At 49.1% G+C, this 17247-nt stretch overlaps 1 protein-coding gene across 1 annotated transcript in view; it reads right to left on the bottom strand.

The window, feature by feature from the left end:
• CACNA1G (calcium voltage-gated channel subunit alpha1 G) overlaps positions 1–17247 on the bottom strand; it is a 146132-nt gene that overhangs the window by 57916 nt on the left and 70969 nt on the right. Inside the window, exons 11-14 of the mRNA XM_068413461.1 lie at positions 6853–7004; positions 6132–6317; positions 4837–4951; positions 3963–4118 (exon numbers count right to left, since the gene is read on the bottom strand). Coding sequence (XP_068269562.1) covers positions 3963–4118; positions 4837–4951; positions 6132–6317; positions 6853–7004 — 609 coding nt within the window. The remainder of the gene's footprint in view (positions 1–3962; positions 4119–4836; positions 4952–6131; positions 6318–6852; positions 7005–17247) is intronic.

Below are 17247 nucleotides of genomic sequence, written 5' to 3'. Positions count from 1 at the left end.
GAACCTGCTGCGAGTTCAGATTCCTCCTCGCCCCCATTAGTGGAGACACCCATTTAAATCAGCGGGGTGCCCAAACACGGCAGGAGTCTGTGGGCAGAGGGGTACAGCCCCATCCTGGGGAGGCTTTGCCACACGAGTGGCTCCAGCATCTCTTCACAGCACCAGAAGCCGGTCTTTCCCTACCCACTCGGAAAGCATACATCATTTTTGACCTCATTGTGTTTCCCCTTCCTCAGGGGTCGCTCTTCCAATGCTCCTCAGCACACTTTGGGCAGCGTGGCCGTGCCTGGTCCCGTCCCGTGGGGCTGCAGGAGGTTACACACTGCAGCACGAGGGCACAGGTTGTCCCACTGGCTGAACTTCTTGCCCACAGGGCAATGGATCTTTCCTCCGGTTGCTAAGTGGGATGCAAAACTCGTCCCACTCTAGGCTGGGATGAAGAGTTTAAGAAAGACTGATCAACTTCGGGATCTGGATGGGCCAACAGTGTCTTGCTAGTGATGTAATGGACACTTAATTTAAAGTCTTGGGTTGTAAACAGAGACATGGAAAAACCATCAAAAGAGAAAACATGGAAACACTTTTCCTTCACAAGGAAAATCCCACTGAAACTGATAGGAATGCAAAGGGTAAGGGATGCAAGAAAAACACTATCCAAAACCCCTGTGGGTGGGAGAAGGGCCTGATCCCTCTGGTTGAGGCCCATAAGAAGTCAAAGTCCTGGTTTCACCAAGGATGCTACATCCAGAGAGCAGGTAACATCCTCCTGCAGAGGAAAGGATGGATGTGCTGGAGGAGGGTCCAGGGAAGGAAGGGCGGCACGAAGGAGGGGAAGGAACAAACCCACGAGCGAGGGCAGCCAGGGACAAGGGGACATGAAACCGGAAGGATTACCAATGGAAGAATACACTTTGGAGATAAGATTATTAGGAAGTCCCTTGGGAGAAGAGCTTTATGCCTGACAAAGAGGAGTCATCGCTTGCTTCAGAGAGAAGTCCCTCAGGGCAGGGACCCGAGAGGTCAGGCAGCAATTTCAAACCAGCAGCTCGATCAAACGGAGTCCCCTGCTCACCTTCTCCGCACTAACGCCAGGCTTGAGTTAAATCAGAGAACACACGGTCAAAAATAACCACGTTGCATAAAGTCCTGCGGGCCCCTCTTGCAAGAGAGAGGCAGGTTACCAAATAAAAAAGAAAAGGGGGGAAAAAAAAAAAAAGAAACTCAACCCTGCAAAATCTATTGCTCCGTATTTAAAGTTTGGAACAGGTCCTTTTTGTTTCTCAACTGCTTATATACATCTGCTGCCTAGCAACTGGGGCTGCAAAGCCATGCACTAAAATTAACGAGGTGCTTGCAGATTGAGGAAAGGCACTCAAGGACCAGAGAGATAAAGGCAGCAGCTCTGGGATTGTGTTTCAGCCCAGAAATCTGAAGGAGAATGGAAAAAAAACCCAACAAACCCAACTCAGAAGAAGGGTCAAGTGCAATCACAGGAGGGAGATGCTGGGGTTTGTTTGCAGTGAGAGATGATCTCTTTATTAATTCTGCTTAGGAGAGGATCCTTTGTGTGCTGGCTAGCAGAAACCAGAATAAGATCTGTTTGCAAAGCTACACACCAGCAAAGCTGAGTAAACATAAACCAGCAAGGCCAGACCTGGCTTCTGACCTCCAGCAGACATTTGCTCCCCGTCTGCCACGGGAAACTTGGGCTGAGCCTAGGGATCTCTTGATCCCATTGCAATTTACTGGAGGAACGTGGAGAACTCGGAATAACAAAGATGTGGAAGATTATTATTAAAATGCCATCATCAAAGCCTGGGATATAAAATAGCACTGTAATCAGAGCCACAAATTACAGAAATCTGGTGTGAGTTCACTGAAATTGCTGCGGTTGGGCAGAAGGAGCCCGAGAGGGTTTGATCTTTGGAGGCTGCGCTGGGTCCTGGTCCCTGCGCTCGCCTCTCGATACTGGTGTGAGCATCACTGGCTTCAGACTGTCCCAGAGCTTTCCTGGATGAGAAGTTACTCCCCAATTTATGCTGTTAAGGTTTGGTTTGTTTGTTTTTTGTTTTTTGTTTTTTTTTTCACTCTGCAGTTAAAGCACATTTGAAGCTTACGTGGAAATCCTGGAGCTGGCTTAGATGAGCCCAGCGCTGCCCCGGCAGAGGAGAAGCAGGGGCAGGCGATGGGGCAGCCCTGCTGCAAAAACCAGCTGAAAGCAAATCTGGGGGGATGCTGCAGGCGGTTCCTCGGACTCCAGGGAAGACGAACCCTCAAGGACATGCCGACTGGAATAAAATTGCAGTGCGTGAAGCCAGGGCATGAATTCACGGGGAGTTCGCCGTGGTACCAGCTGGCCGCAAAGCGAGCGCGGGATAAGCTGCTGCCCAGGGAAACAGGCGCGGGCGGCTGGGTGTGCAGGAGCGGGGGCATGCCGGCGGGCGAGCACGGGGATGCTCTAGCATGAAAAACCAGGCTGAGCCAAGGACCAGAGGTGTCAGCCTCCCCCAAGGACCAGGGCTTGGAAAAGGGGCTGCTGCATTTAAAGGCTGTGTCCTTTTCTTTACGGAGCGGGTGCAGCAGGTGATCTCCCACTTTGGTGACCTTCAGAGAATCAATTTGCTGGGCTGAACAAAGGTTTGGTTTCGAAGCCGTCATCACAAACAGACAAGGAGCTTTTTACCTCTTCTCGCTCAGGCAAGGGAACATTGTGCTATTCAGGAGAACCTGGCAGTGACCTCCCCTTTGGCTGAGAGGTGGGGGGCGTTACAGACAGAAACAGCTACAACAATAACAATTAAAAAAGAAAAGCACCAACATGGAGAGAGATGATACAAAAAATAATAAAAAAAAATTCTTCTTGCTATCTCCTGGTACGTTTCCATTAATTTAACTCTAAACTGTGCTCCAAAAATAATAATAGAAATGGCTCTGTGCATAGTTGTTCATAGGGTGGCAGGACATTATGATACACAAGCAACAAATCTTAAATAATATTTAGTCACCCCAGAATGCTTATAAAAATCAGAGACAGCGTTTAAAATCACAGCCTATACAAACAGATCCCAGGGAGCAGGTTTAGGTTATCTTTACCTCTCCAACCCCCTGGGCAGGGTGTAAAGGTCCCCTCCCCTTACTGATGTTCTTGGACAGTTGGACAATTTTTGCAGAGAGCGGGTGGGCATCGCAGGTCCCTCACTCTGGAGCTCACTTGCTCTGAGTTGGACAGTTAGGAAGGCAGTAGGATGAAAAAAAAGGTTGAGTTCAAATCTAAGTGTCCCCCTGCCCTTCCATAAAAGCCTCCAGCAATCCGGGATGTCTCATGGAAGTTCCCAGCCCAAGGAAGCAGCTGACAGAGACCAGAAATCAGGTACTTTAAAATGTGCAGAGCATTGCAGGGCTGGAAATGGCAAGAGCTCCATGAACACATACCATCAGAAAAGATAATCGTGTCACTAATCTCTTACCAGCCTGCATAAGTTTTCAGGAGGGGCTTTTAACCTGGCTGACAAACACAGTGAGAACTGTTTCAAAGACACTGTCACAGCAGCGATCCCATCCGCAGTGCCTGACTCACCGCTGAATTCCCACTCCTGCATTAATGCTAACAATGCTTTTAATTTAAGCCCTTCGTTTAGAGGACTTGCTGTATTAAATTGCACCGTGGCTAAGGAAAAGAAGGCAGGAAAAAAAAAAAAAAAGAATCACAGAATCATTTTGGTTGGAAAGGACCTTTAAGATCATCAAGTCCCACCGTTAACCTACCACTACCAAGTCCACCACTAAACCATGTCCCTAAGCACCACATCTACATCTACAGAAAGATGACCTAATATTTTCCCCCACTATTTTCATGTACCACTCTTGTAAAAGTATTGCTGTCCATCTCAGAAATCAAATTCCAGGATATGGAGGCCCTGAAGTTTTAGAAGAAAGCAAAGGCACGAGCAGGAGGACATTACCTCTGTCTGGAAACCCTCTACCAGGATGGCCACCAGCAGGTTAAAGAGAACGTAATTCCCAAATGTCATGAGAGCGATGAAGTAGAGAGCAGCCCAGGAGGAGGTCGATGCCATGCCGTTGTAAAGGACCTTGTTCCAGTCTTCCTGGGTCAAAATCTGCAGAGGAAGGGTATCATGGATGGAGATACCAGAGGCTTATGTGCTGTTTTGCCCAAGCCTGGCTGGGTATCTGTGCTCTGGATGGGCCAGACAAGCACCCAGCTTTTGGGGTATCTGCCATAGCTATGACCGCAGGAGGACAAATTGGGTCCAAGCCACCTTCTGAGCCAGAGAAGAGACAGGACCGAAGCGACTGTGACTCCCATGCTACCAGTAAGGACCCTGCCCAAACCCCCCCGACTCCCACCCGCACCAAGGGACACGTTCAGCCGTAAGGGAGTGCAGTAACGCGTGGGTCGGACCTTTCCTTTGGTCGGCCATAACAGCTAAAAGTCCTTCATAAATCCTGCAGTTACAGAGGTCAGAGCTGCTAGAACAAAAATCTGCACGTATCAATTACGAGCTTAAACGGGATTCTGTTCTTAGTCAAAATACCATTGCAAATGGTCCCGACCTCCTCCTCTCCATGTCCACCTTCTGTGCTTACTCTCACCCACCCAGCCCATACCCTGCAAATGCAAGAGCCTCCCACCTCAGCAGCCCCTCCTCATTAGCTTTATCCTTGAAAATAGTCTGAAACCTTCTGTGGTTTTGGGACCTCTCCCTTCCATGGCAAAGGGAGAGCTTCACTAAGCTCTGTCAGATGCTTTGGAAAACAACCCCAGCCCCTGTGGCCCCAAAACGCACAGGAGTTTTGGCATTTTCCATTTTGTACCTGGAAAACGGTGACGATGGCCCAGAGCAAGGAGTCGAAGTTCTTCCTGTCGGGCAGCGTGTCGCCGTCTCGCTCCGAAGCAAACTTACAGCCAAAGAGGTGCATTCCCAGGATGCTGCACAGGAGGGAAAGGAGGGGCTCAACAGGAAACAACATTGGTCTCCTCTTAAAAACTAATCCTCATACAGGAGGGCTGACTGTGTCTCCTGATTTCACTTGGGCAATTCTTTTATTTTTTTTTTTTTTTAAAGATGAATCATTCCTTCCCTGAAAAATATGCCTCGAGATCACGCAAACCAGTTGTGAATTTGGGTCAAATCTGTCAAAGAGTTTCAACCAAAAAGTACGCCCGCTCCTTCTTTTTCTTCTGCTTTGTTTGTGGTTTTTTTTTAAGTCAAAACATTTTGTTTCATCATTTTCTAAACAAAATGTTTTGACTTTCTGTTTTGCAATGACACATTTTTAGCAAAATATACTTGAATTGGATTAGGAAGACAGAAAGGGTTTCTGTGAAATGCCTGAATGAGACATATCAAGGGGACCCAAACCAGCTTTTTCAATTTTGACAGGAAAACAAAATACCTTTCATTTGAGATTGATACTAAAAGGATAATTTGTTTTCCCCTGCTCTCGGACAGTAACCTGAATACTAAAATTATTTACAGCTCTACTGAGCACCATGGCTACAAATGGTGGCTTTGGAGTGAAACTTCTCACTGAGAGAAGGGACATTATTCCATGAAAGGGACCAGCTTTCTTCAGCCTTCCCAGTGCCTGGATTCCTAGAACACCAGAGCTGCCCGTTACAGGGAGACAGGTTCTTCTCAAAATCTAGACCAAAATCCAAAAATTCAGGGCTACGCCAAGCCTATTTCTAACATTTCCACTGCAGAACCTCACTTCTCAGAAGAAGAGGCCATGCAAGAGCACAAGCACCGCCATGGCTGCCTTTAATTTAGGAACATCACCCTCTCCTTGGCAATATTTTTAGCACCAGGCTTTCTGTTAGTCAGTGAGTAATGGGACTGCTGTCTTGGGGTGATGTCAAGGAATCATCCAGCTGAAAGATTTTCCTTGTAAATCATCTTGCAAAGACAGATGTCTCGTTTGGCCAGAGTTAAGAGAATTTAGTCAGGGCAGCAAGCCATCGCCAGCGCTGGCCAGCAATGCTGTTTCTGGGACTGTTCAGCTCAGCCGTGCTCTGGTATGGACTCTTACGTCTCCTCACCTCGCCATGAGATCCCACCTAAAAAAATCCCAGAGCAACCTCAGGACTGGGAATTGGAAACACTCACCTAAAGATGAAGATGAAGAGCATCAGCAACATGCAGAACGTGGCCACGTTGTCCATGGTCTTCATGAGGACTACAAGTTGGCGCTGGAGGGCTGGCATGAAGCGGACCAGCTTCAAAACTCGCATGAGCCGAAAGGTCCGCAGGACCGAGAGCCCCCCGCCTTGCTGGCCCACTATCTCCCACACACTGAGGGAGGGAAAAAAAATGTCATTGCAGGATGAGAAGACAAAGCCTAACGCAAAGGCATGAGGAGAGGAAGCAAAGGGAGGGTGAAATTCAGAGAGAAGAGGGATGGAAAGCGGGCAGAGATGCACTGCCAATGTCCTGGTGAGCTGGTCTCCATCCAGGCTTGCAAAGAGCAGAGCCCCACTAGAGTGTCAAAGCCACGCCTGCAAATCAGTGGCTGCAGCTGCAGGGGCAATTACAGCCTTTGCACATGCCAAAAAACCAGACAGCTACTTAATCGGGCACTGCTTCTACCATTTGGATCCGAGACTTCCCCAGGACATTGGGACTGATCGTTTTCTGCTTGGACCTCTCTCTAAAATGATCATAAAATAACCCCAAGATACATATTAGCAATTGTGTCTAAGTGCATTAATTTAAACAGGGAAGTACAAAGTGTCATAGGAAGGTATTTATGCCCACTCTCCATTACATTCTGTTTAATTAAACAGCCAAATGAGGGGAAACACGCATAAAGCAAGCTCTAGGTTTGTACCTAATCACCACGATGATGCCATCAAAGATGTTGTATGGATTCTTAATGTAGCCAAAAGGACCATAAACGAGGACTTTCAACAGCATCTCCAGGGCAAAGAGGCTTGTGAAGACTATGTTGCTGATCTCCAGGGCGTTGGTAAGCTCCTCTGGCTGGAGAAAGAAGAGGAGGAAAGGGACATGGTAAGGAGCACATCTCCATTTGCTAGGCACATCCAAAATTACACCTGGAAATACAAGCGCCAATACCACAAGGGCAGGAATACCGACGCTAACGGTGTAGCGAGAAAATGGTAATAGCTCACTCAAAGCCCAGGAGAGAGAAGAAAAATACTATCAGAGTATTTAAGGTCTATATACACCCATTGTAAATTGAGCAGGTAAATCCAGAAGTGGACTTCACGTTAATCGCAGCTTTAGTACCACCTCAGGAGGTTTCTGTGGAAGTGGCGTGTACCGAGCCTCAACGCTTTCACATCCTCCAAACCAATTCTCCTTATGCAGAAGGGAAATTTGGACCATTTTCTCACATAAATATCCTTTTAGGGCCTGTCTTTTTATTTACTATCTCATCAAATGATTTAAGCTAAGATTTCCAAATGCAGAGATTTGAGGTGTTATTACTGGAATGGCTCAAAAAACCTCATTATCAGGAAGCCCCGAACACTGTGACTGAGGAAGGGCCCGATCGTGGCAACTCAGACTGGCAATCTAAGACTAGAGGTATGAAAAAAGCCAAACAGACTTCCTGTTATCTTAGACCTAAATTAATACCTTTCATGTTTATCTAGCATATTTCACGGAGGGTTCCCAACAATGCCTGCAGACACCCAGCGCTGCGCTTTCCCAGGCGGGTGGGCGGGCATTATTGGAAAACATATGGCAGAAGACAAAAACCGGTGGTGTAGTCTGTTTAGGATCAGTCAGCAGCAAAGACAGGAGCTGAATCTGCAGTACCAGATCCCTTCTCCCCATTTAACCCCAACACATGGCCGCAACTGCGTGTTTCTACTTAAGGGCTTCATTAAAATCGAGAGACAGCATCCTGCTGGCAGACGGCCACAGGGTTGTGTCGGCAGCGCTGAGGTGCCCCGCAGGGCAGTGGGCTGGCACAGTTCACAAAACACCTTACGCACACCGGGTGCTGGATTCTTCTCAGGGGTAGTTTGGCATTTAACTCACTTGGATACTTTTTCTAAATCCCCACGTCACCACCCGTGGCTTTAGATGCCTGAACACCATGGTGGGTTACGGCCAGATGTGCAGGTTCACGGCAGCTACACCACAAGCAGAAGCTAACGTGCAATGCGTGCTGCTGACTGCTCCCACCACTTACATCCAACACCTTCATGGCTGGCCAAAAACTTCCTACAACAGACCAGGAGCTGCCATGCCACGGCACATGCTGCAGCACAAGCTGTAGGGTTTGACATGAGGTGACCCAACCCCAACCCAACACCATGGGAGCTGGGAGAGGGGATGGCTCAGGGGCAGGGTCAACACTTGATCAATTGTGTTTCAGAGCCCTAAGAATCTACAGCAACCAAAGGCTTCACAGATATACACCGGCAAATAAACAGATAAGCCCATGTGGGCATGCAACTCTCTCTTTCTCAGGGTTGAAGTCTCCAGGCACAGATGGCCAAGCCCTTGCAGCTCAAGTTCCTCCAACTCAGTGTGATGGTAGATGGGGACCCAAATTGGTCTGATATTAGCTCAGTGTGGTAGTGTAATCCTTGGGGACTTGCAATGATACCGGTGGGAGCTTGTGATAACACAGCAATGGTCAGAGGATAGCAAAGGGGGCAACAGCAACATTGAAAAGAAAAAGTAATAAAAAAGAAAAAAAGGGATGTTGAACACTTCCTATACACCTCAATCATCCTCGCTGGGGAACGGATCCCTTGGCTAGAGTTTGCCAGACTCACTGGACGTACAGCCCAAATCGCCTCCTCGCTGATCTAGAGCTAAAACACAAATGCTCCAGCTCCTGATATTAAACGCAGCTCTGGTTTAAAATCATCTACCTATGGGAACACTCAGACACAAAGTAATAAATAGGCCGAGAACTTATACATCAAGCTGCACCTCAGGACAATTTCAAATAGCTGAAAGTCTACATTAGTCACAGAAAAAATGCCAACTCACTCATGAGTGCCCCAGCACCGAGGCAGGCTGTGCTGTTATCGTTACCGCAGCGATTCTGCTGGAAAGGAAACGTGTTCCTGGAAGCTTTCCTCCTCATCCATCAGCACCGCTAACCCGGGCCCTGAAGGCTGATTTCCACCCTCTGTTCCCCCTCTGTGACTGTGCTGCCGAATCTAACTGGCCCCACAGGCACAACCCCGTTAAGTCCCTTGATGCGTGAGCAGCGCCCGGCACCTCCCGCAGCTGCGGCATCCCTTCCCCGCGGGGCTGACACAGGAAACCCAGCCAGCCCCGGCAGGGACATCGTTAATAGCGTGGATTAATGAAACTTTGCACTTCGCGAGCACCTTCTGGTTGGAGGTTATCGGGATGTATAAATCCAGATGGGAGGCACTGGCAGGGCACAGCTGGGTGATGTGGAGAGCGATGTGGGGAGCCATGGGGGGAACAGTGTTTACGCTGCAACTCTCCCAGGACCCCCAGCACCCACGGGAAGGGCTGTGACCGCCCCCATCCCATGACACATCTCTCCCACCCCACCTGGCTCATGAGAGCCCCAAATACCCCGGCACCGGTGCGGGAGGGCTATGGGTCAGCCCGTGCAGCGTGGTGATGCTCAGCACCCACAGCAGCACCAGATCCTTCCATCTCCCCCTGCTTCACCCCAAAAAAGCCGCCTGGCCCCCCACTCCTTCTCACTTCCCTCGCAGGAAACAGTTTCTAATATCTGAGACATTGGGTGCCCATAATAAAAAAGAAAGAGTGGGGTCTCCTGAACAAGAGGTGAGAATTAATATCCAAAAATCTAAGATTAATGGCCAAAATGGGTTGAAAGAGGAAGGGAAATCTTCCCTTTCACCCGGCCAGGAGAAGAGGAGGGTGTCCAGGGCAGCCTGGAGCTCTGCCAGGGGAAGGCGAGGTGAGCGTCTGCTGGAAGCACACAACGGCCAGACCCGGCTGACATCGAGGAGTTATTTTGCTTCAGGAAACAACCCATCCCTAGACAGCTGAGACGGGGTGATGCAAATTACTCAGAAGATTTCTGCAGCCGGCTCCTGCTCGGGGGGTCCCCAGGGCAGCTCATGAGCCCCCTGCAAGAGCTCTGCTTCGCTTTCAAGGGACACATCGCTACAGTCAGTCCATGGGGCACCCGCCTGAACCCCTGCCACGAGCACCACAGGGAATTGTTTATGAAAGTAGAGGTGGCCTGAGATTGTGATCCTGCCTAAGGGGATCACAGCCAGGCAGTGGGGATTCAAACACTTCTGAGAATGCCAGCTATGGGGTTTCCATGCAGCCATAAATGTATGTTGATAATAAGACTGTTTATGCGATGCTTCTGCTCTAGAGAAATCACAAACATGTCTGAGGCATCTTTCCTTAGACATCATTACAATACAGCAGGAAAGTGGCTTTTCTCTCCTGTGGGAATAGAAATTGTCCTCCCATCCCAAACAGGAATGCAGAGTTTCAGAACTGATGAACTGAAACACTTTGTTCCCAAAATTTTGAAAGCTCTCCCCTCCATTTCAGTCCCTATCCCCTTATTCATTTGCTCTGTACCATAAATCAACTCAAAATAAAAAAACACATAAATAAAAGTCAGCATGAAAAAGAACATGGGAGTTTTTGTCCCCCAACTGTTCAAACGGACGTTTCAAATACTTCAGACAATGTATTTCAATGAATATTTTTTTGAAGCCAGCTCACTGAAACCACTCCCCTCCCACAAACAGCTTCAAGTTTGATAAACTGCCATTTTCTGACAATAACTGTCTAATCAAAACAATATCGACCAGCTCTAGACATAATGTACCTGGGAGAGTCACCGACTCCTGGCACACAACCAGCCGCACGGGTCCTTGCCGGGTGTGGAGGAAAAGAGCCAGTAAAATCAAGCAGCTTTCCCCTCTGAGGGCCACAAGACAACTGGGGCAGGTAACATCCTTCCTTTGACTAAAGGGTATATTTGGAAAACAAACCCCTCCAGGACCCCCCCTGCAAAGGGCATTTTGCAGGGAAGCAGAGCCTGAGGTGCAGATCCCGGGGTTTCTTTGCAGCACAAAGCCTCCTGCCCACCACCCCGATTACAGCACATCTGCCACAGCCTCGGCTTCCCCATTAAGAGAAGTGTCTGCTAATTCTCTCATCAGTAGCAGCAGTGACTAATTAAAAGGAAAGCATCCTATGATTAAACGAGCAACACCCAGAAAGAGTGAGATACAAGCGCAATTCAGCTGTGGCACCAAACACAAGCTCTCCTGATGAGTCTTTGGTAAATACTGAATTTTGTTTCCAGGACACCTCGCCTTGCTGGACACCCAGACGTGGTGTCCTGGATAAATCATTCCCTGTTAGCTCTCTGTTTGTGCAGTGTCGATTTGTTGATGTACCAAAGAGCACATTGACAAGCTCTGGCAGCACATAAAATAGGAGCCGACAGCACAGCGTCTCTCATAAACACCACGCGGCAAGTGAAGGCGGCGAGGAGGAGGCGAGCCACGGGCACCCGCCCAGACGTAACCCTGCCTGGCAGGGTGCAAACCGTGGCACCGAGGAGGAGATGCTCCCTGCACCCTGCCTGGAGGTTTCAGGCAGGGCTGCCTGGCACTGCCGTGGGGGGCAGGAGGAGGCAAGGGAAGATGTCCCCAGCTACTGAATGTTGCCTCAAAGGGTATCTCAGAGTTGGATCAGCACCTTGCCCTTTTTCAGCATTCAGAAATAGGCTGTATTGCATTTCTTTAGGTTTTTTTTTCTTTTTTTAAATTGAGTAGAAGCTCACAAGCGAGGTTTCCAATGGCAGAAGGGACATGCTCCATTTCCACTGCGCACAAGACAGTGGCACACACCGCTCCTTCCTGTGCACGAGGGTTCAAGGTGTCTGCTGAGCAAGCAAGGCTGCAGGCAATGAGTGGGGAAAAAGGTGAGGACAGGGGCTGGGGTCATTAAAAGCACAAGCCCCGGGGTCTGTGCTCCTCAATTCCTGAAAGACAAACCCTGCTGCATGAGGAAGCGCAGCCAAGTGCCCTGGCAGATGGTGCACAGAGCTTACAAGGCTTCTACTCCTGCCTTCCTCCAGCCATGACCCATATAAGGCACAGGCATGGCACAGGCTCTTCATCATCACCAGACCTGCACCCAGTGCCATGGGCATGTCTGGCATGGATCCGTCCATCCCCATTTCCCCCTCGCCCAGGCAGCGAGCTCCAGGCTGCGGCCAAGCCTGGTCTTGCCCAGCCGCTGCCCCTGGGTATGTCAGCACAAAAGAGCAGGAGCACCCCAGGGTCTTTCCTCTCTATCATCTTGCTAACAATAAAATAAAACAGAAAAAACACTGTCTTGCCACAGCACAGAGGGAGGGATGGGGTAACCAGCCAGGAGGCAGATCCCTCCTGATCCCGAGGGCTCTGCTTCTGCGAGTGGATCCAGAAGACCAGGAAAACTTCTAACCCATTCAAACGGCTGCAGAATAAACCCCTTCTGAAATCATTTCCATGGCAACTAAGGAAAAATAACACAGAAAGAAAATACCAACCTCAGCTATTTCACAGGAAACACCAACAACATTTTACTGACTCATCACTTGCAGATTTTTAATATATATACATAAGAAAAAACCCAAACGGGTCACACAAAGACGCGATTTTTCAATCTGACACCGCCCCATTAAGACCCTCTCCACTCTCCGCGTGGGTGCAGACACGCACCGGGTCCACCTCGAAATGGGAGCCAGACCACAAGTCGTGGGACAAAACACAAGAAATCCTGACGAACGGAAGCAGCTATTAATTAACAGAATGAGGTGCCTTTTTTCTGCCCTCTCGCATGCCCGATTCCCCATCATTTATAGCTCATGGCTGTGCCCTCAGTCAACCAACGAGCCTTCTCCATGCCCTGCCCTCATTGCACCCACGTTATTTCCCCTGCCTTGAGTAGCTGCTGAGCCACGGCCATCCGAAAAACCACTTTGGTTCCCCTCGGTAAATCCAGCTCCTCTTAGCTCCAGAGCTGCTTGCTACTTCATAAACAGAAACTCAATCCACGCATATTTTCAGTGATGACATTCATTGTCTTTGGGGCTCCTTAAAAGGCATCAGACTTTAGCTATTGTCCTGGGTCCAGCGGCGCAAACCTGAGCTGTGTTTAATCAGAGCCCGATAGATCGATCGGCTTTCTCTACTCATCCTTTGCCAAACTGGTTAAAGAAAACAATTCAGAAAGTAGCAGGATTGCAGCAGTTTTTGCTCTGCTCCTCCTGGGGCTGGAGACACGGAAAGGGCAGCGTGCTCGCTGCTCAGCGGGCTGGAGGAGGACTGCTGGGAAGTTCAGGATTTATAGGCATTTATTAAAAGGAAATGACTTTGACAGACAAGCGAACAAGTCCAGTTTCATTCCATCACTGCATGGGAAAGGAGGATTTTGTTACGGGCTGAATGGAGGCTGCATATTTCATGCCACGGCAAGTAATGCTGTAAGAAAGGGAGGAAAGCAGCTTTCATTTCAGAGAAATTGGAGCTGTCTGCACAGGAGGGACTCCCCTTCCGCCACCACTGCTAATGTCCTCACCTTCCACCCGTTCTTCCCCGTTCCAATTAAGAAATGTCCCTTCCCACTCCACACCTGCAGAAGGAAGGAGCTGAGTCCCATGGACATGGTGCCTTCTGGTGCAAGACCTCCCTCTCCACCACATCCTTGTTGAGCAGCCATGGCCAACACCGAATTCCCCGGCTCCAACTGCCCGTATGAGGCCATGTCTCCATGCACCTCTGCCTCCTGTCCACCCCGAGCCTGGGGTGCAAATGAGGGGACGAGCCCCGAACGTGTTAGAGAACCTCATCAACCAACCCTGAAGACACTTGCCATGAACTATCCCTGTCCAGGACCATAAGCAGGACCTGCAGACCATGCTCTCCTCCCCCAAGCCCTGGGGCTGGGCTCTCTTTACCACTTGCAGGAGGCAGAGCAGACAGTCTTTCCTGAACTCCTTATCTCTCTCAGCTTGAGATTTCTGGATGAATATTATCCCAGAAAATGCAAGAAAAACATGAACTGGCTCATTCCTCTGCCCAGGTTTCGAAGGAGCTTAAGCTGAACAAAAGCTGCATTTCCACTTGGTCACACCTTGTAAGTAACTTGAGATTTAAAGCCCTCTATTTCTAGTTAATCTAAACCAAGTTTGAAACTTATCTCCCCATTAGTACTTGAGAAGGTACCAGGGGGAGGAAGGAAATAAAAAAAGGAGAAAGAAAAAGGCTGTCGCTGTACGGCTCCTGCACAGTTCTGCTGAACCTGGGTTTCTGATGCTGGCAACACTATCTCTAATGCTGACAGACGTCCACGGGGGAAAAGCTGGTCGTTTCCTAACATCAGCAAAAAAACAATTATAACAAAGAGCTGAAATCCAGCAGAGACGAGGGGAAAAGCGCTCAGCTCCTGTCCCCGCTCCCGATGGGGGCTGAGCGGGGTGGGAAGGGGCTCTGGGAGGACACGGGTGGCAGCAGGGGAGAGTCATGGGCACCAACAGCATCGGGACCAACCTCTACCAGGAGAATAGGGGAAAAATTTGACTGATCCCTGGGAAATCACCAACAATCAGGAGCGCGTACAGACGAAAGCATTTGCTGGTGCAAGCTGAGGATGCTCCAAAAGCTTTATCTGAGTTTGCTGGCTCCCACCCAATGGGAACAACGACAATAATCAAAGAAGGAGCAGAAAGAAATGGCTGGCTATCTGCAGAGAGCAGCGATTTCTCATCCGCACGGGGATGAAGCGAGTTTTGAAAGCACACATCATTTTCCCATTTCACCACGCCAGAGTCTCTTCTCAACGCTGCCTGAGCAGAGATAACACGAGGGTACGGATGGCAGCTGAAACAACAACTGTAATGATAGGATCTAAGACAGCCTGAGTATTTCCAGCCTCTGAACTAAATTAACAGGAAAAGATTGACACTTAGAGCTCCCCATCCAGGGAGCTGAAGAAAACTAGTAGATGTCAAGGAATCCTCATAGGCTCATGCCTAAAGCATGCAGAGAACTGAATTATCTGATAAAAACTCCATACACTTTCCAGTTGCATGAAATCTCATTTAATTTTCAAGTCATATAGTCTCCAGAACCAGAATAAAGTCTGCTTTATAGGCACAGCCCATTTTTTAATTACTGTGAGGGCCATGGCACCCCTATATTTTCCATGGCACTCTGGAAGAGCTTTGTGAGTCAAAGAAAACACAAGAGTTCCTCCTACCAGACCTCATAAACCCTTCAAATCACTGAGAAGCAGAAGAACCTTCGAGGTCCATAGAAAGCATTACCCCCCATAACAAACAGAGAGCTGGTTTTGAAGTCAGTGATCCTAGTGATTAGCAGCTCTGATGACTTCCATTAGCGTTGACTTGGCTCCTCCAGTCTCCAACAACAAATCGTTAATAAGAGTAATTTCTGCTTAAGCAGGAGCTAATTGAATACAGCACGTGCAAATCTATAGGGCACCTCATTTTCCTACTGTGGGAGCACCCTATGCAGTTGTAGCGCTGAGAAATTAAGTTGACGCTAGCTCCAAGCCCTGCGTTGGGCAAAGCCAGAAGACGCCGAGGGAGGGAAAGCCTCGCCGCTCTGCCAAAGCTTTGATCACTTGGCTAAGAGTAGCTGGCACAGGGCTAGAGAGCTGTGTAATGGAGTTAAATAGAGACACAGGATACGCACCAAAGTGGAAGTGGAGATATCTCTAGGAAGGGAATAGGGTGCATGAACGCAGGGCCTTGTAAGCTCCTGGGAAGAGCCTGGGGCAGATGGAGGTTGTCCATGGAAAGGCTGTCTCACTGGTTTAAGGGATGCACACACATGCCTAAGTGCCCTCCTGAATCAAAGCCTAATGAATCAGATTCATACAGGGAGGCATGAAATTAGAAATTTCACCACAGAGAAAAGTCAGGCTGTGCTATTAAGGCCACGGTTGGAGTGAATCAGCTGGGGTGCAGGGTTAAGGGGGTACAGCACTGGTCTGCATCGGTGTGTGATGCAGAGAGCCCCTGGTGCAGCACCAGCTGCTGCCTGGATGTGGGACGGCTCTTTGATTCCCTGCACTCACAGGAAGCAATTCAAAAGAGGCGCAAGAGATACAAAAATATTTTACAGAAAAAGGATTCCCTGCCTTCCTGACCTGGCGGCCTGACACAAATCCACACACATGAAAGAAATAAAAATTCAAATGTCCTGGATTGACCTGACATGGAGCCGTAGAGGTCAGAGCAGACATGGTGTTGCCCACAACTGCCCTACACAGCCAGGCGAGGGTGAGCCAGGCAGCAGGCTCCTTGCGGAGCTACAGCTCATCCCCGGATCCTCCACAGCCTCCTTGGGAGGTGAACAAGCACTTGACAAGATGTAATTTTGGGACATAAGGATGTCGAAGGAGTAGCCTCCATATGCCCAACGAATCTGCAGCTGTCCTCCACCACTCCTGTGGACAGCAGCAAAACTTGGCTTGAAGCTGGTGGAGATTAGGATGCTCTTGACCACCAAGTGCTGGGAGCAAAGTGCTTCTGATCCCCAAGACGCCCTTATTTCTTCAGGCTGAGATCACAAATGGATCCAGCCCTGCTGCCCTCCAGCCTGCCCAGGACTTTGGACACTAGAACAGACTCGAGCACCCCAAGACCTGGGGCACCAGCCTACCAAATCCCCACTGCCCAGCTCTGTTACACCACTTCTCCATGGAGCAATCAAATTTTCCTCTCACATGGAGAAATCAACCAGTGAGTGTCAGGACAGCTAATAATTTTCAGTTACCTTCTTCCTTGCACACTGAATTCAGGCAGAAGCAGAAGTACACAAATACCATTTGGGTGACTATTATTAATGCTTGAACCTGGAGCCTAATGGTTCCTCCATGCTGGCAGGTTTTCTAACGCTGCTGCAGTTACTGACCCTTCACATCCCCTCTTGATCATCCTGGATACCTGCAAATTTCACGTCCTTTGACGCTGATTAAGACGACTGCCATGTCCTCCAGCCCCGGCTGTTTACATAAATAGACATTTTAATGCATTTTGCCAGCAAGCTTTCCTTGGACGCTTTGGCACAGATGGTTGCTATTTCCATGCTGCAGCGGCTATTAGATCCTAATGTTACTGGTGACAACTTTACATCATCTGTACCGTGTACACTCCGGGCCCCTGCAGAGGGATGCACTAGGAATTCAGCTTGAGATACTACCACAGGCTTAGGCTGCTGCTGCCTTCTGCAGA

This window comes from Nyctibius grandis, chromosome 15 (assembly GCF_013368605.1).
Source record: "Nyctibius grandis isolate bNycGra1 chromosome 15, bNycGra1.pri, whole genome shotgun sequence".
Taxonomy (NCBI): domain Eukaryota; kingdom Metazoa; phylum Chordata; class Aves; order Nyctibiiformes; family Nyctibiidae; genus Nyctibius; species Nyctibius grandis.
This window is presented reverse-complemented; position numbering and strand designations above follow the sequence as displayed.